Genomic DNA, 27,725 nt, shown 5'->3' with positions numbered 1-27,725 from the left:
AGTGGTCCTATAGATCTTTGTACTCCATTCTAGACATTTCCAAATAAAAAATTGTAGCAAATTTTCTTGGAAAAAAACCTATTTGTGTGTATGTTACCAGCAATGTAGACTCATTCTGTCTTGTAATTGCTTCTATAGTATCTATAATCCAATAGCATTGTTTTTTTCTACTTACTGGGGGTCCATCAGCTCCAGGTAGTCCAGGTAGACCAGGCTTTCCGTGAGGTCCCTATATAAGAGTACATAAATAAGAATAATGTATGGATGGCAGAGAAAAAAGAAAGAAAACAGATCAAATGATCATTAGAAGTTCTATGTGTTGTGTCTGTCTGTCTCAGCATCTTCTCTTCCATAAGACATTTCACTACAGCAATATACAGTTATGAAGCAATGAAATAAGTAATCTGGAGAAAATGCTGTTCCAGCAGAGATATAGGATCTTTCTTTCATCTTTGGGACAAATCTGCTACAAAGAAACCGCAGAGAGTTTTGTGCCTCATTTATGATAATGCGCTGAGTCTTATCCATATCATTTTGTTATTTTACATGCAAGACTTTACAGAGTTTGCTACATTTTGTAATCAAACAGCATTAAATTTAAACTCAAATGTCCTTTTCTAAAACTTCTAAACTCTAGCCTTCTGTATAAATGACAAGTACAGATGCAGCAGAGCCGAGTATGTCAGACATAGTCATAAGTCGTGTAGTCATAGACATAATTGTCATGTATGCATTGACACGTCTATAGATGGCCACTGGCTATATGTTTACTACCAACTAGGTCAAAATTATACTATAAAGTGTAACAATCTATTTCTAGATTTTACATTTACCCAAAAGTGAAATTATTAATCCTAACAGACATAATGCCATAAAGGCACCTCTACATACGTGTTTTCATAAATACTCATGGTGCTTCTTCTAAAATTTTATATTTTTATATAAAATGTTCTAGAATGTCTCTTTTGCATTTGGACCGTATACTGGTTTTACGTCTTACGGCACACAGCGACATTACTTCAATATTTTCTGCATACTTACACTCTACAAGTAAATAGCAGTTTTCCGTTTGGTCTAAATGTCTCTACACAAACAAAGAATAGATGAAAAAGACCAGTCTTTACAGCAGTAAATAAGCAGAGGAAAGATTACCTTGTCACCAGGGGGACCAATAGGGCCTTGTGGACCAGGGAGACCCTGTGTAGAAAGGAAAACATTATATTTCAGGATCTCATTCATCACTGTGAGCTGAGAACAGACTTGCGCTTCATAACATTGCCACACTGGGCCGCATTCCTGAACCTACGCGCTGCAGCCAGGAGTCAGATGTACAATCCCTCATTATTCTCCACTCTCACTGCTCAAACCTGCACAGAGAAAAGGTGCTGTTGTGTGGGTGAGGGACAGCTCCCACCTCTGAGCAGTCCTCAATTACAGCGTGTCTTGCTGCCTTACTCTGAAAAGCCGGGGCATATCTCTCCCACCTCCCGCTATCATATGGTCAGTCGACCAGTAACCCCTGTACGATCTTCCCGGTGTGAATCTTCACCCACGGGCTTAGACCTCAGGCGAGGTGTAGTGAGGCTGTGGGGTCTCGGCACCAGAGCTCTCATCATCCTACCCATTCACTCAGCCCTCATACTGAGTCAGTGGAGAGGACTTATTCAATAATCGCTCTGGCAACTGACACGATTTAGTGAGCGAATGTAGCTCACCGTTTCTGGGTTCTCCAGCGGTGGTGGCGCATATCACAATCGCTCTCTACATCGCTGCTCCCCAGGCAGACAGCGATGTGAAGGCGCACTCGATAATCAACTGCCTATAATAAACGTTGGAGTAACGTTAGATGTGCATGTGGTTCGATCACCACTGCTCATCTAGTTACTGCAGGGCTCACTCTGACTTTAATTAGCTGCTTGCTGGTCCAACAGCGCAGCAATAACAGTAAAAACTACGTTCCAGCACAGCCTATATTCTTAGCTGACATATTATTTGAACCGTTATTTGGACTTCACTTTATTCCATCTGGAGCCACAAAAACGGAAGGTTACAAACTCAATACATATAATAAAAATAACCATTAACGGTTCCTATTCATAGTTCAGCTAAGTGTGCACAACAATTAAACAATGGTGACAAACATTGTATCTAACACTAAGTGAAATCACTCAACCACTCAATCTTTGAGTGTTGATTGCTGTCTATCAATAACGCAGCAAAAACGCAGGGTGTGCATGTGGTTTACTTCATGCATACCCATTTAGTCAGTGTAGGGCTATTTTAGTCCACCTAGCTGCCTGTCAATACCACAGTGTAGCAATCATTATATGAGCCCACTTGTCCAGCACGGACCAGTTTAATCAGTTGACACTGTCAATTTGATTCCATTCGTTTATTTTGAATTCCAATTCCCATTGTAGTGCAGCGATTATTGCACTCTAATGGAACATTAGCGTTGGTGGAATCGCTTTAAAATAAATTAGTGATCTCACTCAATTTACACCATATTTCGGGTTAATGGTATGTGAGTTTGGGGGTCACTCACACATACCAGTTTGCACCAATGAACTTTTATACATTTTAATGTTAATCAATAAAGGTTATTTATTAATTTCACATTAGACCACATCTTTTCCCCTTTCCCATCCCTATTTCATTCTTCGTCCTCATTGAGAAGACTTGATCATATAAACGCGTTTCAACGACATCTTGCACCATCGGTTCATAAACGTGGAAGTATAGTTCAGGAGTCTGACAATGAACGTTATAGAATACGTATGCCTGCGCCAAAGGGAAACCATGTAGGCATCTTGTTGGGTGGCCACTCTCTACTCCAGCCGTATAATATTCAATTTTGTATATTTGTATTTATTGAGAAAGTATGAAGTAGGTTTTGGTATTTAGCTAAAATTGCTACTGCCAGTGGTAGACTGAGAGAAGTCTGGGCTCCCGGGCATTAAAGGTCATGGGTCCCTTATCTACCACCAGAGCCATAGTCCACTTGGCTTGGGTTAATGTATTTCTGAAGCATTTGCCACTTATTTTTTTTTTTTTAAAACCCTGTGCTCAAATTTTGCATTTGAATAAGGGACTGTGAGCCCCCTTTGGTCATGTACACTGGGCACTGCCCTTATGCCCAAATGGTCAGTTTATCCACGCTACTGCATTTCAATCTGATCTATAGTCTTACAGTTCTGTACCATGGAGAAAGCTTGTATTTTGTGAAGAAGCTAATTTTGATATTTTTGTTTAAAGAAAAATCTTATAGATTGTGGTAAACCTAAAGATTTCCCAATAATACTACATCATTATATTGATTTTTTTTTGTTAGTTATTTTGCTTCCCCATATCTTATAGTACTGCATATATGATGGGGCTATATCAGTAAATGTTTAATTATTGTTACCCATCAGGGCCAAATCATTTTTATGATTTATGAACCACCAATTTGACAAATACTATAGTAAATATCCAAACAGTTTCATATACTAAATATTAATAATTTTATATACAGTAGATAAAACAAAAATTATTAGTAGCTTATGAAATATATACTATCTTTAGTTAGTATATACCTGTGGTCCTGGAATTCCTTGCTGACCTGCTGGTCCAGGTTCTCCTTGAGGTCCCTAAAATGCAAAAAATGTAATTATAATATTGATAATTTCATATCCAAATTTAAATATAACCATTTTAATGGTCAAACTAATGGTTTGTTAGTCACTGTGAGGACATTTTTAGAGGACTTGTCAAAATTAATCATAATGATCAAAAATATTAACAAGGCTATACAGTGATAAGCACTAATGTCAACCAGGATAAAATCTTTTTGACATTTGTATTTCCTCCCATGTTTCAACAAAACAAACTTTTAGTTTAACTGGCCTTCTGCAAAACTGGTTAAATAAATTAAATTGTGAACCCTACTGTATACATGTACCATTGTGCTATATACCTTCTTCAGGACCAGTAGGTTTAATATACGATTTATTGCTCTGATTTAAACTGGCTTTCCAATCTACATCCACTTAAAGGTTCACATTAGAAAAAATGTAAAGTAGTGGGAATCAAAACCAAACCTGCACATAGACAATAAGTTGTTCATGGCAGATTCGCCATTTCTTAGAGGCATCTGCCAACAATGTAATATCAATTAGGTCTTAAATATCTGTTGACAGATTCCTATTGTATTCCCCTGAGAAGAAATCTGGATAGAACTTTGTATCAAATCCGATGACAAGCCGCATCCCATGAATATGAATGGGGTTTCTACAACCCTGTTCACATGCCACAGAAAATGCAAATTAGACGTATGAACCATTAGGCCCATTAGGCCAAGTTCCTGACATGACTATTAAGATACATAGTAGTTCAAATACTGCAGCTACACGTATTTTGATCATAGCTGTGTGGGGGTAGCGGAGGAAAATAGAAAACAAAAGGTTTAAATATATGGAGAAAATGCTCATAATCCTAAGTACTACCGATATGTAAAGTTTTATAAAACTAGAGGTCCATTGTAATGCATTGTTATGCGTAACTGGGAAAACTTTGAAGCAACTCATTTTAGCATTATTGTGCCATAGAAAACAGAAAAATTCAAAATACAAAAAGATTAAAAAAAATAAAAATGGATAGCTTTATAGTCCCAGTAGTTACCGACAGATAGTGCATACATTTGCATGTCAATGAAGTTTTTCAGTTTGGTTAATGGTCGTGTGTTAATTTTTTTCTCAAATACTTCAGGTCAGACTAAAGAACACAACTTTACATAGTATATGTTTGTATGTGTCATTACTAAGTGTTAACTAAGTCAGCCAAAATTTGAAATTAGTGGCCCTACAGGACATCTTCAGACGTGGTCAAAAATTATGCAACAAATTTGCTGCAAAATCTGCATATGTGAGGGTGCATCCAGATGTGGCAGTTTTTACAGTAAATTTTCCCGCAGGTTTCAGACTTTGCATTGCAAGGGCAGAAATCTGTGGTAATAATTTGCTACTTCTCTGCAACAGACTGTGCATGCTGCTATTTTCGGCAAAGTTATTTTCTGCAATGTCTGCACTAATGAACTAAAAAGCTATAGAAAACAGAGAAAGAAAAGTCCAGTGCGGATTTCCTCTGTGGCCTGTCTGCAGCAGAATTCTGCCGCAAATCCGCCAGGTCTGAACGTGCCCTTAGAAAAGAGATACCTAACAAAGATTTTAACTAGAGTGAAGGCAAACCTACTAGATTGCATTAGCGCTGCCTAGCAAAACAACGTGTAAACAAGAATTATATAAATTTTAATGATAAAAAAAAATTACATTGAAACAAATCAAGGCAAAATAAAAAAAAGATCTATCGATCGATCAATCGATCAAACGATCGATCTATCTGACTGTCTGTCTGTCTGTCTGTCTATCTATCTATCTATCTATCTATCATCTATCTATCTATCTATCTATCTATCTATCTATCTATCTATCATCTATCTATCATCTATCTATCATCTATCTATCTATCTATCTATCTATCTATCTATCTATCTATCTATCTATCTATCTATCTATCTATCTATCTATCTATCTATCTATCTATCTATCTATCTATCTATCTATCTATCTATCTATCATCTTTCTAAAACAGAAACATACATTTTCATAGTGTGGCAGATTTTTCATTATTCCAGTCATTGAGCCAATTTATGTGGGCCATTCTAGAAAGCAGCAACATGATCATTCAATTTCAATTCATTTAGGTGTCACTAACATACTCGCTCCGTATTCAACACTGAGCCATAAAAGTTTAGTTATACAGTAGCAGAGACTTTAGTATGACCCTATATAATTCTCTACCCTCTCTCCCTTCATACTTACCTACTGCTGAGGGAGGGACAATAGTAATTTTGGGGTAGCTTGACAAGTATAGTCTAGGGACTAATTCAGCAATTGTGCCATATAAAATGATTGCATCATCATTATGAACAACAGTACAATCAAAGCTTACGTATTTCCAGTCCATAGACTCCTAATCATAGCTAATTTAGAGAAAATACTATTAACTGTCAGTACTCGACTACGCTACTGATTCCGTCAAAACGACGGAAGCCTTGCACAACTGAGACAAACGGAAACCATTTGCACCGGATCCGTCACCATTGAAATCAATGGTGATGGAAACGGAAATCTATGGTTTCCATTTGTGTCAGTCAGGGCTCCGTTCCGACGGAAAGCTTCGACGTTCCGTCGGAACGGAGCCCTGGCGCAGATGTGAATGAAGCCTTACATGGGTCTGTAATCGAGCAAACATATTTTTTTTAAGAATGTTTGTTCCCAATAATTGGCTCATGTAAACATGGCAACGATCAGCTGACAAACGCCCAACTATATACACCATGATATGTTAATGCCATTGGTTATATGGCAGTGTTTTGGTCAATAGACGTTACACAAAAAATTATTAAAAACATACATACCAAGTTTCCTTTGGGTCCTGGAGGACCATCAACACCGGCAACACCCTGACAAACAAGAAACCAAAGGTCATGTTAAATGCTAACTAAACAAAACACTATAGTGAAATATGATTTACATATTGCATGTAAAATAAGATGTATTTTCATAAACTTATTTATATACTATACTTCTTTCTGACTCAAAGAGGAATTTCCAACTTAGACATTTATGTCATATCTATAGGACATAAATGTCTTATAGATGCGGGTACCATCTCTGGCACCCACAGCTATATCAAGAACGGGGCTCTACCGACCCCGTTTCGCTTGCTGCCCAAATCTATCAGACATTTATAAATACATAAATGTCTAAGTTGGCAATACCCCTTTAAGTGAGGGTCCATGAGCAAATATAGGGCTATGGCTAAAGCAGTGAGTTATCTCCTATTGCGACTCACATAGAATAGTAACATAAGGTAGTTGTGGTACAGTACATATTTTAGACCATAAAGAGTTCCACATAATGAAGTTATCACTATTATCCAATCTTTAAAGTAAAATACTCTTTAAACAAGACCCTCCATTGTTTTTTTTCTTGATTAACCTTTAGAGAACATGTCAGACCAACTTTAAGACCTATGAGTCTATTTTGGGATATACTGTATCTAGTTTGTAGAACTCTGTTTATAATTTATATTTGTATTATATACATTATTCTTAGCAGTTATTATATACTTACATGTTGTCCTGGAGGACCGGGAGAACCTCTTGGTCCCAATAATCCTCTTTCACCCTGGAAGAAAATATTCAGTTACTCAGTCATACCTGGTGGAAATAATCTCAACAACAATAATAAAGAGATAATATGAGATGAAAGAGCAGCTAGATAACTTATTTACGTATATGTATACTAATAGCCACTAAATCCTAGAGCATCGCTTACAGGTGACGTCCCCTCCAAACAATAGGATATGATCTATTGATTCAAAATAGGGTCTATAACGCTTTCATTATTTTTGCCTGCTTTATAGTGGCGCCTGCTTATCATTCATATATATTTACTGACGGAAAGTGTCAATACTATTATATATTACAACTACTGTATACTGTTATAATAGGTCTGCACTGGAGGAGATAACGCAGTGGAAGGTCATTTCAGTCATCTAAGATGACAATTCCAGATATTATATTTGTAGCTCAGGATAAATGTAATCACTAACCCAACATTTATATAGTAAATTATAAAATTCTTATCTGCTGCTACCGAAAAATACTGTAGAAAGGATACCAGCAAATTCCAATAATTTACTAACAGCATTATATATATATATATATATATATATATACATATATACGGTACATATATATATATATCCCAAATAGAAAAATATATATAGATATGTATATATGTATATATGTATATATATATATATATATATATATATATATATATAAAGGTGTATATATATATATGTGTGTATACGTAGATATATATATATATATATTTTTTTTTTATTTTTTTTTATTTAGGAAATGTCCACTTTAAGGGTCAATGCACACGATGCGTATTATGTGCGTTTTTGCCGCGTGTATTTGAGTGCGGCAAAACCGCAGTGTAATACAGTACCAGCATAGGCAATGAGATTCCAAGGAATCTCATGTCCATGCTGCGGTATTTTTTGGGATGTAAATTGACCCGCGGTGCGTATTTTCGAATACCGCGGCATGTCAATTTATCCCGCATGAAAATTCTATCTCTGCAGTTCTACAGAAATGCACAGCAAAACCCGCAGCACGAAAACGCAGTGATTTACGCCGCAAAACGTAAAAACCGCACCGTTTTTTTGCTGCAAATTTCTTGCAGTTTCCTGCGGTTTTGCTGTGTATTTTCCGCAGCACAATTCGCAACGTGTGCATATAGCCCAATTGTATATGTTGATATGCAATGATCCTCTATTTCTCAATTAACTTGCTGGATAGGCCAAAAAATCCACAAGGTGTTGAGAATCCAACACTGTTCACAGGTTCTTGGAGGAAATATTGCTGTGGTCTTCTGGCAGGGTAAAGGTTACACTGGAGTTGCAGATGATTCCTCAGTCAGGGACAAGGCAGCATGTTCAGCTGCGTTGCGAAATTGTAAAGATATAAAGTGAGAGCTCCGTATACGACAGATTAATGTGTCACTCACAGGTTCACCGGGCAGCCCTCTGGGTCCAACCTCTCCATCTTCTCCCTGTTACACAAAAGAAAAAGCTGTTTCTCCTGTTATTAAAACACACGGCACGTAAAACGGGACAAGCAACCAATGTGTTTGTATTTGTCAAATTGTAAAATATATGTAGTGTTGTATAACCTTTCCTATGATGGACAGAAAGGGCTAATTGTACAAAGCCGCTGTGAGAACTGAATGCAAATGTGCCCGCAGTGCTAAACTGTAGGATAAGTATTAGGCTATATTTATTAGCTAGTAAAATGGTTTCAATTTATTAATGCCCATGACTGCAGGAGCTTATCAGTTCTAGGCATTGACAAGCGGACGCGAGAGTGTGACATGTTATTTCCCTAAACACGGAGTACACATGCAACAAGCTTAGGGCCTGTTCACATTTGCGCTGGAGACTCCGTTAGGGGTCTCCGTCACCGATCCAGCTACAAACACCCGAAACGATAGCGCAAAATGCTGGGCTATTGTTTCCGGTGAAACCACGAACACCCTGATGGAAACCAGACAGAACCCTTTAAAGTCAATGGTTTCTGATGGATGCCTATATGGTGTTCCTCGTACAACAAAACCGGCGCTTCCAGTATTTTCATTGTTCTGCTCCCTCTGACGGAGTGGAAATAATATGAATGAGTAATGCAAGTAATAAATACTATTGATACCTGGCCCCACTGTACCCAACTAGCGCGGTAACAATGTGTCTGTATATATAATTATTATACACACGCAACATTATTCTATGTTCAGCCATGATATGTACATGGCTGAAGTTATTCCACATGATGTAATGCTTCATTTCTTTAGTAGTAGAACCCCCCGGAATTAGCTAATCATCTCGGGGTCTTATTTTCTGCCAAGGGATTATCAACCCCTTTAACTCACTTAAACCGATTTTTACAATTGTATGTATATAATCTTATTTTTTTAATAAAAAGCAAAGCAGCTTTCCAGTTTACTTTGGGGTTAAATTCCTTATTTTAAAAATCTCTGCTTGCTGTCAAAGAATGGATACATAAACTGATATTTTGTACCTCAATAAAACTTTGGCAATTACCTGACATTTCAATAAGTTTCTGGAAATGTTTAGTAGAAATTGCAATTACATCTTACATGTATAAACTTATGTTCCTTACTGAGTCAAATCTATTAAAGCAATATAAGCCATATAAACCATCCGGAAAACGTTTAGGGCATATCGTTTGCATATACCCCTAATAACGGACATCCATCGCTGTTGCTAAATTATTCAAGCCCTCTAGAAAGTGGTTTGTTAATGTGCTCCAAGAGCTTTAGTTGTCAGTTACTCAACAGATATGGTTGAAAGAAACGACCTTAAATGAATTGGTGTTAGGCCTCATGCACACGACTGTAGCCATGTGCACGCCCGTGATTTTTGGGTTGGCCGGCAGGGGACTGTCAGCCGCGAGCCACCCGCAAACCACGGTCATGTGCATGGCCCCATAGAAATGAATGGGGCCGCAATTCTCCCGTGGATTTTCGGGGGAATTGCGGCTGCAAAAGCACGTTCGTGTGCATGGGGCCTTAGAGTTTTCAGATTTATGGTAGAAATTAGAACCTAAGGTATCAAAGAATAAAGCCTATACCTATATTGTTGTAGCCTTTAGGGCCCAGTTAGACCACTGCAGGTTTTTTTTTTAGAAGCCATGTAAGTAGAACTTCTATAGATGTCAATAGGAAATAACCAAGATGTGCCAGCAGTAAAGGGGTGGCAAACTGGACAATTGACTAGGGACTCCATTTCCTAGGGCACCACTAACCCCTGCCCCGCTTTTGGAGAATGGGACTCCACCCCCCAGTGGCTAACTAAGAGTGGAACAGAAAAACATTTCACTCCACGGTCAGTTCTAAATATTGGCTAGAGAAGAGTTTATATGATAATATTAGATGTATTATTTGGCATTGTCTGGTGGTATTAGGGCATGTCCACATCACATTTTTTGTTTCCATTAAGCATGCACATTGGGAAAGGTACCGACATACACGCTAAACGTGTCCATAGGGCTCGATTGTCGGACGGAGGACAAAGAGTTTCCTTTTGGCCTTCGTCTGATTAGAATATGTCAATATACCCCAAAAAAGTAAAAACATATAGAATAGCGTAGTAGACTACACTATTCCATCCCACAGAGTCGAGTAAAAAAACGTATATGTTAAATACATCCGTTAAATGATTACGTCATGAGCTTTCCAATATCTTTTCATGACGTAAACGGATGCCAATTTAGCCTATGGGTGACTGATGTCAATGTTAAGCATCCGTCGCAGCCTCCATTTAACATATACGTCGGGAGCTTTTCCCAGCATATACGTTAAACGTAGACAAAAAAGATTATGTGAACAAAGCCTTATAGGGGTACTGCATGGCTGTATTGAGAGGGCATTGTATGGAAGTATCATTGGCATTGTAAAGCTGTATTCCGGTACAAATATTCTGGTAAAAGAGCACATGTATCACATGTGTTTTACATATTCCTAATGTTTAGTTACATGTTTGGCCATTTTAACAAAGGTCTTTACAAATTTACTACAATAAGAATTGCCATGTGGACGTGTTTAGACAGGTTAAGATACAAAATGAATGAATTGATTGATTGGTGTCTCATGTTCCATTTTCTTACCCTGTCTCCATCTTCACCAGAAGGACCAGGTGGGCCTTGTGGACCTTTGTCACCCTGAAAAATTAGTTTTTTAATAATTAAGAAAAAAAATTTGGGATCCCAGCAATTGCAAAGACACTGTGCATACAAGAATAACTTGATGAGGCATCAACCTAGCAAACTAAGAGGAACGCACTGAGCCACTGAGTCAGCCATACTTCATACTCCATAAATCATGACAGTCCACCTAAATTCTCTCATATTAAGAGTGCATTTCCTATGAATACAGGGGAACTATTCTAATATGAAAAAAAAAGGATTGTGTTTGATTAAAATATAACATTAACAATCAATTCTAAAGGGTATTTACAAACAAAGGCAAAGAGTAGACTTAAAACAATAAACAAGTGACGTACATCAATAGACGGTGTATCATGGACTGTAGTGTTTTTATAAATGAATGTACAAAATGTCCTTGTAAAGTAACTACACACAGAAGAGTAAACAAATTGCTTAAGAACGAGGCTAATTCATTTGTTTTCTTATAACACAATGTCAGGAATAAAAGACCAAAGCAGAAAGCGCCCTCTGCTGGATAAGCACAAGAATTAAAAATAAAAACAAAATAAAGGATGTGAATGTAACAAAACAATGGCTATCATGACAAGCCAAGAAGTGACTCACCCTGTGCCCCTTCTCTCCGGGTAGACCTGGAAGGCCATCAAACCCCCTGTCACCCTGTGAAATGATAAAAATGAATTAAGGTGATTAAACATCTATGCTGAAAAATGGTACAACTAACGACAATGGAAAATTTATAGCAATGAATGAACAGGATTATACCCGAATATATATCTCTGTTAAGTCTTATTACCAGTACTGAATCCTACTGCATGACTGGTGCCCATTTACTATACCTGACAATCACATAACTAAGTAGACATAGATGTAATCATACCTTGGACCCGGATTCTCCTGGCATTCCACGGGCACCATCAGTTCCTGGGCGTCCCTGAAATGAACACATAAATCATATTAATTAACGCTCCACAGCTAATATAATCACAATGACGTGTTTTCTATATGTGGTTTAATAACAAGGCCTATCACTGTATTATGCTAAAAAATAATAATACTTTATGAAGTCGCACAACCCAAAGATTACTGAAAATATGCACTGAGACTGGAATCTCGAATTGCTGGCATAATGAATGCTGTAATCTCTCTCTCTCTCTCACTCCATCTATCTATCTATCTATCTATCTATCTATCTATCTATCTATCTATCTATCTATCTATCTATCTATCTATCTATCTATCTATCTATCTATCCATCCATCCATCCATCCATCCATCCATCCATCCATCTAATATCTATTTATCTCCCATCTATCAACTCAGAAAAAAAGTAGAAATAGAGCAGCAAAGTTTCCAGCCTCTGGCTAGGGTGCAGGCCTCGGGACTTAAGGCCATTTTACTTTGTGCGATAGGCGGCCGGTGCAGCGAGCGCCGTTCAACGAGACATTGTTGATCGGCGCTCGTTTGCTCCTGTCACACGGAGCTATGGATGAGGACGAGCGGTCGTTACTCTGAACGCTCGTCCCAATACATTATTATCATGTTGGCAGAGCGTCTCTAAGTTTACACAGGGAGATGTGCTGCTGACAACAATAATATTTTACTTTTTTAAAACGATACGACCAGCAGATGATGGAGCATTTGCTCGTTCATCTGCTGATAGCTGCCCTGTTTACACTGGGCAATTATCGGCAAGAGCGTTCTATGAAAGCTCGTCTGCACGATAATCACCCAGTGTAAAACCCCTTTTAGACTCCTTGTCCCTCCAATCCATACGTTTCAAAGTATAGGCAGCACTCCAAAAAAAAAAAAAGGACTTTATTAGCCCATATGGGCACATACGGGCTAATAAAGTCCTATTTTTTTTTTTTTCACTTTAAATCATTGGAGTGCTGCCTATACTTTGCAACTAATCTATCAACCCATCTATCTATTTACAGATATAGCCATGTTTATCTTGACTTTTAAGGCATTAAATGCACAGTGACAAGAAACTTTAGATTTACTTTTTGGCTTTTTTTGTGTGATAGCATAGTGCAAAAAGTCAGAGTCAAGATAAAGATGGCTACATCCATATCTCTCTATCTAATCTGTCTGTCTGTCTATCTATCTATCTATCTATCTATCTATCTATCTATCTATCTGTCTGTCTGTCTGTCTGTCTGTCTGTCTGTCTATCTATCTATCTATCTATCTATCTATCTATCTATCTATCTATCTATCTATCTATCTATCTATCTATCTATCTAGGAAATACAAAGAAGAACCGCACCACAAATCTTGAAATAATCACCTCTATCAGGGGTTTCGTGTGTGCAAGCCTTCAGACCACGACCAATAGTCCAAATTTAGGAATTCAAAAAAATAAGCAGCACTCCACAGCATAGTAGTCAAAAAAGTGAAAACCGTTTATTCACCCATATGTAAGATTGCTACGTTTCAGTCCCAATCTGGACCTTTCTCAACCTGCTTGAGAAAGGTCCAGATTGGGACTGAAACGTAGCAATCTTACATATGGGTGAATAAACGGTTTTCACTTTTTTGACTACTATGCTGTGGAGTGCTGCTTATTTTTTTGAATTTCTATCTATCTATCTATCAGCTATCTATCTATCTATCTATCTATCTATCTATCTATCTATCTATCTATCATCTGTCAATCTATTATCTATCTATCTATCTATCTATCTACCTACCTACCTACCTATCTATCTATCTATCTATCTATCTATCTATCTATCTATCTATCTATCTATCTATCTATCTATCTATCTATCTATCTATCTATCTATCTATCATCTGTCATCTGGCTATCTATCTATTATCTATGTATCAACTCAATCACTGTTGAATAAAATTAATTCAATGGGGTTATGCTTTGTTTCCAAATTCTATTATGTCATGCACATACTAATTCACTGGTATGTTTCGATTTTAACCATTTCATTGCTAAATGTTTTTTTACTGTGACTAATTACAATTCCATTTATCTATATAACATATGTTGAGAGAGTGTTGTGGAATAAAGAACTCATTACTCACTCGTTTGCCAGATTTACCCATTGACCCAGGGGAACCTTGAATTCCTCTAGGACCCTGCAAAGCAAAAAATAAAATGTATGTCACTGTACATGAAAATTATTGAAGCTTGAATGCATGGTGTAGACAAGTTGTAGAACTGGAAGTGCAGTCTGTAAAGATAAGCAATTAAAGGTATGATGTATACATAAAAATCACAACAACATTATTCAAAAGAGAATAGAGTATATGGTTTCATCTTTACAAAATCCCTTACCTGAGGCCCGGAATCTCCTGATTCTCCTTTAATTCCAGGAGAACCTGGTGAACCCTATAAAAGAAGACAAAAAGAGAGGAAGTTGAAATATTTTATATATATATATATATATATATATATATATATATATAAATAGCAGAGCTGAGTTTGTCATTACAGATGACATCGTGATGATTTTTCTTGTAATTTTTAATAGGACTTCAGGTAAACCTACGACATCACCTTAATGAGATCTTTTATTTTGTTCCTTCATGTTTTAGTAATGACTGTTTTACATTTCTATAGTTTCCTAAAGTAGCAGCAGGAAATGTTCGCCTAGTCTTTCCTGACTCCTGGAAGGATATATCTGCCTGGGTGATACTTTTCTTGCTGGTTGGCATCCCTAATGGCAGCTATTTTCTGTTGTCACTTTTGGAAAACACAGGTGGGTGAAACAGTTGTCACTAATAAACAGCTGAACAGAATTTTGAGGAGGAGCGAACAACTGAATGGATTTATTGGTGAGGTATTTTCTTGTATGTGTCAATGTTCTTTAACTGAGCGTGATCACAAATAATATTGTTCCAAATCAGCTCTGCTACATCTGTATGTCCCCAGTTCCTTCCTATATAAATCAATGCAACAGCCACATGGGTAATGCAATGTCCAGATCTGTAACCCTTCGCGGCCTATTTTGTGACATGCAGGTAAATGCTTTATCCCCTAAAATTCTAGATACAATATAGACATTATCCTCGTACATTTACCATATTTTACATACAAAAAACATATAAATTCACAAGGGAGATAAAGCATCCTACAAAATGCTTATTGCCAGTTATAAAATATTTCTCAGATTTACTTCTTACTGACTATGTTTATTATTTAGGAACGCAGGACAGTATTTCTTAAAATACAGAAACAAACTAAAGCCTCAAATGTGGCCAAAAATCCCATTGACGGAGTTGTATTGTTCCGTGGTCCTAAGGGTTTGCCCATGTTACTACTAATAAAATAACTGGACGTCTACAGCCGCCTTGTGGTGCGATCGCTGAACAGCTGACAATGGTCCTCAATGCTTTACAAACATGTATTAATATCTCATATTCCGCCAGCTAAAGGCAGTAAAACTGCAGAACTAATATTTAAAATGCCTCACGCCTCCTTAATGCACCAAGAGCTCCAATGTTTTGTCTTTTCTTCTTTAATGCCTTCTGCTTTCTGTACTGTAAGGCCACTATGCCAAGAGGATGCTTTTCTATGCCCGGTCCTGTCTCACCAGGGTATCTCTCTAAACATTAGTGTCAAGTGGTATGGACTATTCTTTGCAGCATATGAATTTTATGTATTTTTTATCTAATAAATTGGTCAATGGGCAACAAAGTGATTTGATCACAGTGTCAGTGGGCATACATGGCCTTGGTAAAGAGGGAGCAACAATGGGGCATGAGATGTCATTTTTTTGGTTTAAGAAAATTGACCAAATTTCCAGAAAAATGTAATGCACACACCTGCTAATTCTTGCACATTATGTTTTATGGGTATACAAGGAAATTTAAGAAGATTAAAATGATCTTAAATTGCTGTTGTGTATACATGACATTTTTAAAGGGGGACTATAAGATTTCACAGAACTGACTTTATACATGCGCCTAGGCTATGTACACATTTGAAAGGCATTTTTTTAAATAAAAAGGTCAATCAGTGTGACTGGTGCAACTTTAGAAATAGTTTATATTAAAAACGTATTTTTAATTTTTGAGATACAGCTGCTTTGTGTTCTCTATACAGAGCAGCTGTATCGTTCGCTATGACCTGAATCCGTCAGTCCCGCGGACCTGACGGCTTCAGTGTCAGCGGGTCCTGCGTGTGTAATCTATCACAACTTAGATGTGATGGGTAACAGGTGGATCCTGGGTGTCAGAGACACGCAGGATCCGCCGACACTGAAGCTGTCAGTCCCACGAACCTGGCGGGAATAGGATATAGCGAACGATAACACTGCTCTGCATATAGAATAAAAGAGCAGCTGTATCTCAAAAAGTAAAAATAATTTTTAATAAAAACTATTTATAAAGTTGCACCCATCACACTGATTGACCTTTTTATTATTATTATTATTATTATTATTATTATTATTATTATTAATGAAAAAAAAAAGCCTTTCAAAGGTTTACATAGTCTTTAACATCTTAGATCAGCCCAGGACTTGGTCAAATATTATGCTTACAGTTTACAATATATTATATACAGAAGAGGTTCTCAAAATTGTCGCCCAACCTGACAAACCCTTGTGAACCATGGTAAGTGGTAACTACCATTAATTTACTTCAGTGGAACTGTCTAAGCAGCAAAGCAATGGTTTACGGCTGTCTGAGTGGAGGCTGCACTTTTAACTTACTGGGAAGAACACCGCATCTCAATGACTAGATAGGCGCTCTGCTTCATACTGTTTTAGAGCATATTGTATACTATATATTGGTCAGTCAATAACAGGTGCAGTGTAATACTGCATTCAGTATGTTATAGGTACAGACTGACCAACAGCCTCTGGGTTCATTGACAGAATAAAACATTTGATGTAAAAGGAAAAAAAAAAATATGAAAGTTGCAAGGGAGTTATTTCTTTGACATTGTATTTTGGATTTTTTTTTTTTTTTTATATATATATATTATAGAAGTGAAATAATACCCTATATACTGATTGAGGGAAAATGTTTTTTCAGGAATTTTCAACTAGCCCCAAAGTCACCACAAAGTTAAAAGAGGTTGTCTCAGGAAGGCACCCTATTTATACTCCATGATGAGAGTATACAGCCTGTCCATCCTATTGTGGGAACCAGTGACAAGTTACATGATCTTATTTTTGGGATCCTCTTTGTTTTTTTTTCTCCCTCAGTAATGATATAATTGTACAAGGTGATAGATATAAGATTTGCAAGGTTTCAGTGGGTGATTATGTGCCGCGGGTGCCTCTTAATCCACCACCACTGAATGTCCAGGGTAATTTAAAAATACAATTTCAACGTGTTCATGTAAGACACTAGTCTAATGGCCATTCCCGGAAAGCTTCCATGCTAGACGCTGTTTTAGGTCATCTTTGGCACATGATAAATTGCAGACGTAGCTGGATGAACATCAATCATATTCACTAGCTCTGTGCAGATTTCATGTGGCTCAGTTTCATTAAGAAAAGATTTTGTATATAAAGAGCTCCTATTTACTTTTTCTAGTAAATATTTGTATTTCATTTGCATATATATTGATCTATTAGCATTAAATATGAACATGAATTATCATGGAGAATATTTGACTACCGTAATTCCATAGTGTAATTGCTTTTGGTGCATTTAGGAATATGAAGCTGCAAATAAACATGAGATGACTACAGGCCAAAGGGTGATTAGCAAGTGGCTATCACTTCAATCTCTCAGTAGCCCAATGCCATGTTTATTTTTATGGGGAAGGAATAGAGAGAAATGGCCCGTGTAAACGAGCACCAATCAAGGAGACAGCCCGTTGATCGGCACTCATTTACTCCCTTTCACAGGGCGCTAATATGGGGATGAGAGCTCGTTACTACGATCGCTCGTCTCCATACATTTCTGTCATGTTGGCAGCACCTCTCCCTGGTTACACAGAGATGTTCTGCCTACAACGATAATATTTTCGGCATTTAAAATGACACAATTAGCCGATGAACAAACGTTCATCTGCTGATCGTTGCCCTGCCCTGTGGCAGGAGTGGACACAAAAGAAAGGAAATACATCAGTCTTTTCTTTATAATTTCCCTTCCTTTCGGCTCCACTTTTGACTTTGGCTTAAAAAACTGAGCCAAATTGCCACAAAACGCCTCTGTCACTGCTCGTTTCAAAAGAGAAAAATAAATCTGCCGAAGTACACAATACAGTCTTCCCGGCATTGTATGTCGGGGGTGTCAAACACTGCCTTGAGGACACATCCAATTTTCGTTTTTTCCTTTTCATTTTTCCATCATCGCATTTCAAGAGCCATATGAGGGCTTGTTTATTGCAGGACGATTTGTATTTTTTAATAATGTACTGAGAAACTTTTCTAATTATTTTGTAGGCGGAACTGAAAAATAAACCGCAATTCAGCCATAGTTTTTGTGGTTTCTTTTTTAAGGTTCACTGTGCCATAAAAATGACATTTAATCGAAATTAGCTGTATCCTATGTCCAAGACATGCAGGATATACAATATACCTAGAAGCTATATCTTAAAACATTGTTTTAAAACACTGAAAACATTGACTTAGTAAAAAATAAATAATTTGGTGTACCTAGCCTTTAAAGATTTCTCCATATTCCCAATAAAAATTCTGATCATAGCACTTTTCTCCCAAAAAAGTTATCGTCCTGATTATCATTTGAATGCTACAATTTACTATGAATTCTGCATTATGAAGGCCTTGCACCGTCTATAGTACTGAAGTTACAGGACTTTGCATTTATACCATACTTGATATATTAGTGAATCGAAAATTACCTAATATATTCGAATTTCTAATGTGATTCATTGGGTTATTAGAAAAATCCTTTTATTGTCCTAATGGAAGATTTTCTATAGTTATACATCTATCATGGCAGGAGATAATTCACAGCATAATTAGGTCGTACATAAGACTACGACACTTGAGTGACAATCCTATGGGAGCTCATGTGGCAGTTGTTTAGGATACCTTCCCATAAGATACAGACGAAGGGAATGTAATCACTTATATTTACTGTTGATATATATATTTTTTAATATATATGTTCTTTGTCATCTTGAACTAGAATTTATTCCTATATTCACTGCATCCTTTACTCTGCATTACTGGACCCAGCGTTGCCAAACAACAACACTATTCACATTTTAATCTTAATCAAATTCCATTTCACAGTCTAAAGTTTTGCTACATTATAAGAGTCGTGTATTGCTATTTGCGAGCCATATTAGCGGGATTTTTCGGCACTGGATTGCTTGTTTCATTTCTTTCAAGCTCATAAACTTCATTAGAGAAAATGTCTAATCATAACACTGTAGCTGCAATCAATGCTGTCTGCACGTCTACACTTTAATGGGTCATGGAATTGTTTTCAATACAATAGATTCTCTCAGATAAAATATGCGATGCAATGTACGCTTTACCAAAGTGTTAATTAAATTGGTCTAAAAAAAAATTTTCGTTTCTCGTCTAACCACCACAATCGATAACTTGCTTTTCTAAATAGAGAGGGCTCCAAAAATAATATATTTTGTTTGGATGTAGGAAGACCTATTAAAACTTTGTGAAAAATAAATTTTCTATTATGAGTTAATAGGCCATGGAACAACAAGGGAAAACTAGGCCAAAGCTGAATGGATAGTTCATTCAATTCATAGAAGGCAATGGGATATTCAGATTATGCTAGGTCGAAGGAGACGTTATTATCGGTTGTGACAGTTTCATGTTTACTAAACAGCTTCAATTCGGCAGCCATATAGCGGGATTTACTAACGCAAAGTATAATAAACCCTAGGCTCTGTTTAAAGAAATGCATAAGTATTAGAAAGTTTAATAAACTTTTCATTAATATCTGTTCTAACAGTATACTGTGGATGAAGTAACGGGATGTGTTACTAAAAAGTTATATATTATTATTAACTTATTATTAAATGAAATGGAAATTGCTGGTTTTAACACTAAGGTGGAAATTTACTAAGACTGGTATTTCATACGCCAGTCTAAATAGAAAGAAAGCTGAAGTAAGATGCAACACATTTATTAAGAAATAATAAATGGGGCACAACTTTTAATAATAAATGGGGCGCATCTTTTGGACGACTATGAGCCACAATTGTGCCGCAACCTTTGTGTCCATGCACCATCTATTTCCTCCATCCCATTAGATAAATTTAAAAAAAGCACACTCACCTTACGGCTCCTCTTCTCCTCTCTGTGTCCCCTCAGGCTCCCTCAGCATGCTGCGGCTCATACAAGTACCTAATGCTGCCCAGTGTCAAGACATTGTATAAGCCGTACCATACTGAGGGAGCCTGAGGGGACCTAGAGGGTGGATGAAGAGTATTCATTTATTTTATTTTATTTTTTATTCTTATTTAGTTGCCCGAGGGGAGAGGAGAGGGGTAGTCTAATCGGAGGCAGTGTAAGGTACGGGACCCAGCATGAGCCTTTACCTTGCTCCGCCCCACAGAGTAAAATCTAAGCTAAGAGCTGGTGTACATTTCCACTATAATTTATATCAGTTTTGTGGCGTAAATCAAAATTAATTTGTCGTGCCGCTGTGGTCCTGCCCCCTTTTAAGAAGCCACACTCCCTATTACAAAAGTGAAAAGTGTGGCAAAATAAGGTCAAATGTTGCAAATTGCACTACAAATTGGGACTTTTGAACCAAAAAACTGGCATAGAAAGGTTGATACATTCCTATAGTCACACAAGCCAATTTTGTGGCTTTTTTTGGATGGGTGTGGGGATGCTGAACCTATGAATTTTTTAGCTATAAAACTGGCATGTGTGAATATCCCCTTAAATATGATTTCCCTAATATTCTAAGAATAATAATAATAATAAAGTTAATCATATTTTTTTATAATTATGTAATACATAAAATGTATGTAAATCTAGGTTTTCGTGCCACATGGTTGACTGCACTTTTCATCCTTTTTTTAGAGTATATCTGTTCGTAGAAAAACCCTAATGGACACCATTATAATTTCCTTGGCTCCTTACTAATTATATGTCAATCATTTCTATTATTTGCGATTCAAGACTGGAGGTAAGTTGGGTGACATCTATTTGGAAGCTAGAATAGTGGCCATAATAGTTGTCATCCAGTCTCACCAGAACAGATATATCTATAAACCTGCTGAAAATATTTTTCACCATTTCACAATACAGACCAAATTTTTAGGAATTTTGACATGTTCCATGATATGACGTGTTACTGAGAAATATTCTCCTCTAGAAGCATTGCTGCCAGGTGTGACCCTGTATCTCATGGAAGTACCATATGGCAACAACTGAGTGCCTATGGCTCCCTAAGGGACTCTAAGTTCCACTGTACACGGTCTGTGCATGCAGCTTTCGCCTATGTATGGACCCTAATTCTGGCAACCATTTTGTTTATACTGAATGAAACACCATCCTTACAATTTTGTCAATAAATCAAAGGATCATATATTTGAAGTTGCGTTTTAAATGTTGATTGTATCATATTTTATTTTTATCTCCTAATATCAGGACTTAATGCGTATAAATATTAGTTCAGCGTATAATATGGCTGTTCCAACGTGTATGTGTATAAACAAGAAACTATTGCACTAAGAAGCAATTATTGTAGAAGTAGCTATTAATACATACCACTGGACCAGATCTTCCAGTAAGACCCATTGGACCAGGGGGACCTCTCATGGCAATCTAAGAAAAACAACAAATAATATCACTGTTACTTGTAGTATTGCATGTATGTATGTATGTATGTATGTATGTATGTCTATATGTATGTATGTATGTCTATGTGTATGTATGTATGTATGTCTATATGTACGTACGTACGTACGTACGTACGTACGTAAGTACGTACGTACGTATGTGTATATGTATCTATGTATGATGGATGAAAGTAAACTCTATTTACTTAAATAATAATTTGACATGAACATTATAATCAAATTCTCAACAAGAGAATAAATATGGAATTTACTAACATGTCAATATATATATTATATTACCAGAGTGAGTGTATGACTATAAGGCCATGTTCAGACGTGGCGGAATTTTTCCGCTGCAAATGTTGGTGCAGATTTGAGGCAATTACGCAATGAATCTGCACCAACATTTGCATATTTGACAGGTAATTCAGACGTTGCAGATATCACAGTGGACTTGCCACAGATTTCAGTTTTTGCATTGTAAAGGCTGAAATTCGCAGTGAAATTCCACTTCTTCTCCGCATCATAATGAGCATGCAGCGGAGGGAAAATTCTGCACCGCAGCCTAAATTCCGCACAGTTATTTTCCCCAACGTCTGAACTAAGTTTCCTAAAAATGTATAGAAACAAATGTAAAAAACGGCTGCTGCAGAATTCCACTGCGTCTGAATGTGCCCTAAAGAACGTTCTGAGTCTAAATTATAATCAGTGTTCACTGCTGGTTAATTCTAGCATGATTCTGAAAATATATTGTTGCATTGAATCCCGTCTTAAATATTTGTATACTGTATGTTATATAAGGTAACCTGGTAAAATTAGTCTACCACTCACACGAGCCTGTTGGAGAATGGCCTGAGCTTGAGCTTCCTGAGCAGATATAGGTGGTCCTTTTTCTCCATCTCCCGTATACCGGAACTGGAAAAGAAGATACAAATAAAGTTTGGATACATGTTGCTTCACGGAGCAAGTCTTTGCATTTGTATTTACTGCATTTTTTTTACTGTCTGGTAGAAAAATTGTATTAAACTTTTAGCGCATCTTGTAGCTTGAATAAATCTGGGTACATGTGTTTATCCAGTGCATCTACATTAAAACCATTGCTACTGCTGGGCATTCTAAAATAACAATACTTGAGGCGAAATGCCTGGCGTTGTGATAGAGATGATTTTCTGATATACAGTTTGCTATCATTTACTACTGGAGAACTTTTACTCTTAATAGTATCCAGGTTTTCTATTATTTACTAGGAAAGAACATTGTAATTCACCAATTATTAATTCATTAATTATACAATTTATTCATTGTGCAGGTATTAGTTGCATTTATATAAGCTCTTTAAGAATACATGGTCTTCAAAAATACTGTACTCTTCAGATCTGTCATGTACTATGAACACCAAATAATAAGTAGGAACTGAAGAACATCTTATACATGGTCTATGGTTACTGAATATGGTAACTTACAGGTAACATTAGCATAGTGCCAGGTGGTCCAGGTAAACCATCAGCACCAGGAAGTCCAGAACGTCCAGGTGGACCCTAAGGAGGAAGAACATTTTAAGTCACGCAGGAAAGAAAAGTTTAAATTCTTATTAAAAGCTATTGTATGGCACCAGAAATTCAGATTTATCCTTCTAGTTAAATGATCTGCAAAACGCAGATCATAAGAAGTATATGAGAGGGAACTGTTAATAGTACTTACTCTCTCACCGGGGTCTCCATGTGGTCCAGAGGGTCCTTGCAAGCCAGGTGGACCAGTAAGACCCTAGAAATAAAACAAAAATATAGCTGTCATACCATACAGATTTAAACTCAAATAAACTTCTATAATATGCAGAAACTATGGAAAAAAAAATGTCATCAGTATTCATGCTCATAGAAATATCATAAATAAAAAGAACCGGGCATTATAATATAATTGATTTGCTCCCCCCCCCCCTAATTTCCGGCCTGTCCATATATACTAAACAAATATTCTAACTAGTCTGAACTATCATTTATCTAAAGTAATTATCAAAAGAAAGTCAACTTTCGAAAATCATTTAACCATTTATATAGAGATTTATGTACTGTGGTACGGTATGTACTATAGCCCGGAGCTGCATTCCTAGTTCTGCTGGTTACTACCGGGACCAGCTGACAGTTTGTTCACAGACATTCCCTTAGCCAAATACCTATCATGCAGTGCTCTGTACAGAAATTGAACACGCAGGGCTAAGTAGTCAGGAGAATTGTGAATGCAGCTGTGGAGGGAAAAAAGTCTGAAGGGCTGCTTTCAGACAGATGATATGCAGCTCAGTGTAACATTTGTCTATTTTGTGCCAAGAACAGGATTGGATCTCATCAGAATAAAGCAGGGATAACTTTCCCCAAAAAATCTGGTAGTGTTCTTAGAATAAAACAAATGTCTCTCACGCAAAGCTGTAGCTCAGGATCAGCGCAGGATAAGCAATATAAAGTAACATTTCTCAATATTCGCCTACAATATATAAAGTATATCAAGGTGCCCCATGAGCATACACTGTGCCGCACCTATTAAGATAACACAATAAGTAGCACAATGACGTTTCATGGTGAGTTTAGAATTTAGCACCCAGGTACATTCACTAAAGGAATAAAATAGGAACTCCCCCTAGTATACTGTAGATATAATTTGTTCCATTCTATACATTTCTTTGACTCTTTCTTTGAGCGGACTATAAACAATATGAAAGAAATAATTGGATACATACTGCTGGTCCTTCCAGTCCTGGGGGTCCTTCAATCAGCATTCCCTGAAAAACAAAAGGGCATTGCAATAATGAATCGAAGCTGACAATCCGTCGATATCATGTTGTTTAGGCAGCTCTGTTTTGGGCATGTGGTCAAAATTACTTTAAGCAAAGAATCCAGAATGAAGAAACTTAAAATGATGGAGTCTCTGAATGACCTGTGTGAATACAAGCAAGGTTATCGCTTTTTTTTGGCCTATTCACTGGGAAATAATTGGTATTCACTCTGGGTGTCTAAAGAGTCCTGAAGAGCCAGACATCATATCAGATTTGTTATCATACAATACAGCTCATTTAAACTATTCCTGTTGTCAAAATCCACAGCTTATGAATCTCAGGCATTGAGACTAATATGTTATCGCTGGTTTACAGGATTTGTGTGCAGGTCATATAAATCAGATACTGCGGCTAGGCCAGGGATTAGAGTATTAGTTAATCTATTGTTTCGCTGTGCATATCCATACAAGCTCAGTCCAGGTAGACCCCCATACAACCACTTCTATTACACCAAGTCACATAAATGAAATCTGATTTATATATTACAGTTATACTTTTATCTCATGCTTGCAAGATTAAAAAGAGTACAGTATGGCACCCACACACAAATACCTAAAGGAATATATCAACTTCAGAATTGAATAAAAAATTTAATATCTTTATTAATTTTATACTTTTTAAATGACTTGAACTGTCATGCACCAATTGCAAAATTCTACCTGCGACCTGTATTTATTTTCCTACACCAAAAAAGAAAAAAATGCAAAGATTCCAAAATATGAAGCTATATAAAATGATATAGTACATAGGAGTACATACTTCCAAGAGCTGCGCATAGTATGAATACCAGTTATAAAAGACTGCTCTCGTGCAGAGCTCCAGTGCAGCAGTTCTCAACCCGTCCTTCTCTGCAACTACTGAATTTACCCATTGACTACCTAAACACTCTCTCTTACATTCTGCCCAAAGACAATTATACTGTACAAGCTATTATATACTATTATAAAGTCTTTATTAGAATACCCTCAGTTTTATGAAGCTTGTAGATACATTCTCTAAATATGGGAATCAGATATATATCTTTGTTGTAGGTACACGTGGACTGTCATTGTACGCTATTTCTCTAAATGCAGCATGGAGGCATCTCCTGCAGTTCCTATGGGGCCTAGAGAGTTGGGTGGTCTCAGCGGAGGTTGGTCTCATTGTCTCTTTTCTTATGGAAGCAAAATTCTGTGCAGGGCTCCCGATCAGTACTAGCAATTCGGAGAAGAGGGAAATGGCCAAAGACTTACCTCTCGATGCTCTCATTAAAAAGATGGAAAAGACATGGAGGGCAAGCAAGGAAGAAGCCATATTAACCCTGTACGGCTGAGTGTAATATGAACGAGCAGGGCCGCCATCAGGAATTTCAGGGCCCCCTACATCTACATTTTCTGGGCCCCCCTACCGTGGCACCGCCTGTTAACGGTACTCCGTCCAGTACTATATCATGGTACCCAGGGCCGCCAACAGGGGGGGTATTATGGATACTGATGTGAGAGGCCCGGCCAAACCTAATTGAAAAGGGGGCCCGGCAAACTGCCGCGACTTGCCTTTGGTAGAAAAAAAACAGGCCCCTGCAATGGGGCCCGTTTTTTTCACCAAAAGAATGTCATGAGCTGCGGGCCCCCCTTTCAATTAGGTTTGGCCGGGCCTCTCACATCAGTACCCCTAATACCCCCTTGATGGCGGCCCTGGGTAGCATGGGGGCCGTCAAACACCGCCGCCCGTGCGACCGATCACGCGCACCCGCAAACTCCCGCGCATGCGCACCGGCGACCGCCTGGAACCGCGCACCGAATTTTGAGGCAGATTTTGACCTGCCCACACTATCTTGCCGCGTTTTTTGCCTGCGGCGATTGAGGACAGCAGACAGAAAACGCAGCGAAAAATGCATTTTCTGCCTCCCATTGATTTCGATGGCAGGTCAGAGGCGGAACCGCGGCAAGAAAGGACGTGCTGCTTTTTCTTTTTTCCGCGACTGGCTCCCATTGATTTCAGATTAAATCAATGGGGGGCGGTTTTGGAAGTTGTTTGGTGCTGATTCTGACGCAGTGTCCGAGTCAATATCAAGGCCCAAAAACTCTGGGAACTGGGCCTTATTGTTAGGGCTTATTCAGACGAACGTGTAATACGTCCGTGAAACGTGTGTGATTTTCATGCGCCTCGCACGGACCTATGTTACTCTATGGGGCCGTGCAGACTGTCAGTGATTTTCACGCAGCTCGAGTCCGCTGCGTAAAACTCACGACATGTCCGATATTTGTGCATTGTTCGCGCATCACGCACCCATTGAAGTCAATGGGTGCGTGAAAATCACGCCCAGCACTTCCGCAGCCGTATAAACTATGAATGAAAACAGAAAAGCACCACGTGCTACAAACATACAAACAGAGTGTCATAATGATGGCGGCTGCGCGAAAATCACGCAGCCACGCATCATACGCTGCTGCCACACGGAGCTGTTATGGACCTTTTGCAAGCGCAAAACGCCACGTTTTTGCGCGCGCAAAAAGCACACGCTTGTGTAAATCCGGCCTTAGGGTAGGAACACACTAGGCGTGAACGCTGCAGATTTTATGCAACACATTTTATTGTGTAAAATCCGCAGCGTATCACAGTCGCAGCAGAGTGGGTGAGGTTTGAACAAATCTCATCCACACGCTGCAAAAATAATGGACCTGCAGTGTGACTGCAGTCGCATGTCAATGTATTCTGTGGAATCGCCGCTCCTCTGTTGCGGAAATGCTGCGGTTCTGCCGCAAAAATCACAAATGAGAAAAAAAAAAAAAGGCACTTTTTTAAATTTATAAAAAAGTTTAGACTTGCCCCGGCCGTAGTCCTGGTGACGCGAT

General features: G+C 37.8%; 1 protein-coding gene across 2 annotated transcripts in view; it reads right to left on the bottom strand.

The window, feature by feature from the left end:
* Positions 1–27,725, bottom strand: part of COL11A1 (collagen type XI alpha 1 chain) — a 162,838-nt gene that overhangs the window by 69,981 nt on the left and 65,132 nt on the right. For both annotated transcript variants that reach the window (XM_075833368.1, XM_075833369.1), the window contains 16 exons: positions 24,796–24,837; positions 23,766–23,828; positions 23,528–23,602; positions 22,896–22,979; positions 21,994–22,050; positions 14,649–14,702; positions 14,396–14,449; positions 12,234–12,287; positions 11,960–12,013; positions 11,297–11,350; positions 8,625–8,669; positions 7,176–7,229; positions 6,458–6,502; positions 3,576–3,629; positions 1,153–1,197; positions 176–229 (listed from right to left, as the gene is read on the bottom strand). In XM_075833368.1, coding sequence (XP_075689483.1) covers positions 176–229; positions 1,153–1,197; positions 3,576–3,629; positions 6,458–6,502; positions 7,176–7,229; positions 8,625–8,669; positions 11,297–11,350; positions 11,960–12,013; positions 12,234–12,287; positions 14,396–14,449; positions 14,649–14,702; positions 21,994–22,050; positions 22,896–22,979; positions 23,528–23,602; positions 23,766–23,828; positions 24,796–24,837 — 888 coding nt within the window. The remainder of the gene's footprint in view (positions 1–175; positions 230–1,152; positions 1,198–3,575; positions 3,630–6,457; positions 6,503–7,175; positions 7,230–8,624; positions 8,670–11,296; positions 11,351–11,959; positions 12,014–12,233; positions 12,288–14,395; positions 14,450–14,648; positions 14,703–21,993; positions 22,051–22,895; positions 22,980–23,527; positions 23,603–23,765; positions 23,829–24,795; positions 24,838–27,725) is intronic.

Source organism: Rhinoderma darwinii, chromosome 7 (genome assembly GCF_050947455.1).
Source record: "Rhinoderma darwinii isolate aRhiDar2 chromosome 7, aRhiDar2.hap1, whole genome shotgun sequence".
NCBI lineage: Eukaryota > Metazoa > Chordata > Amphibia > Anura > Rhinodermatidae > Rhinoderma > Rhinoderma darwinii.
This window is presented reverse-complemented; position numbering and strand designations above follow the sequence as displayed.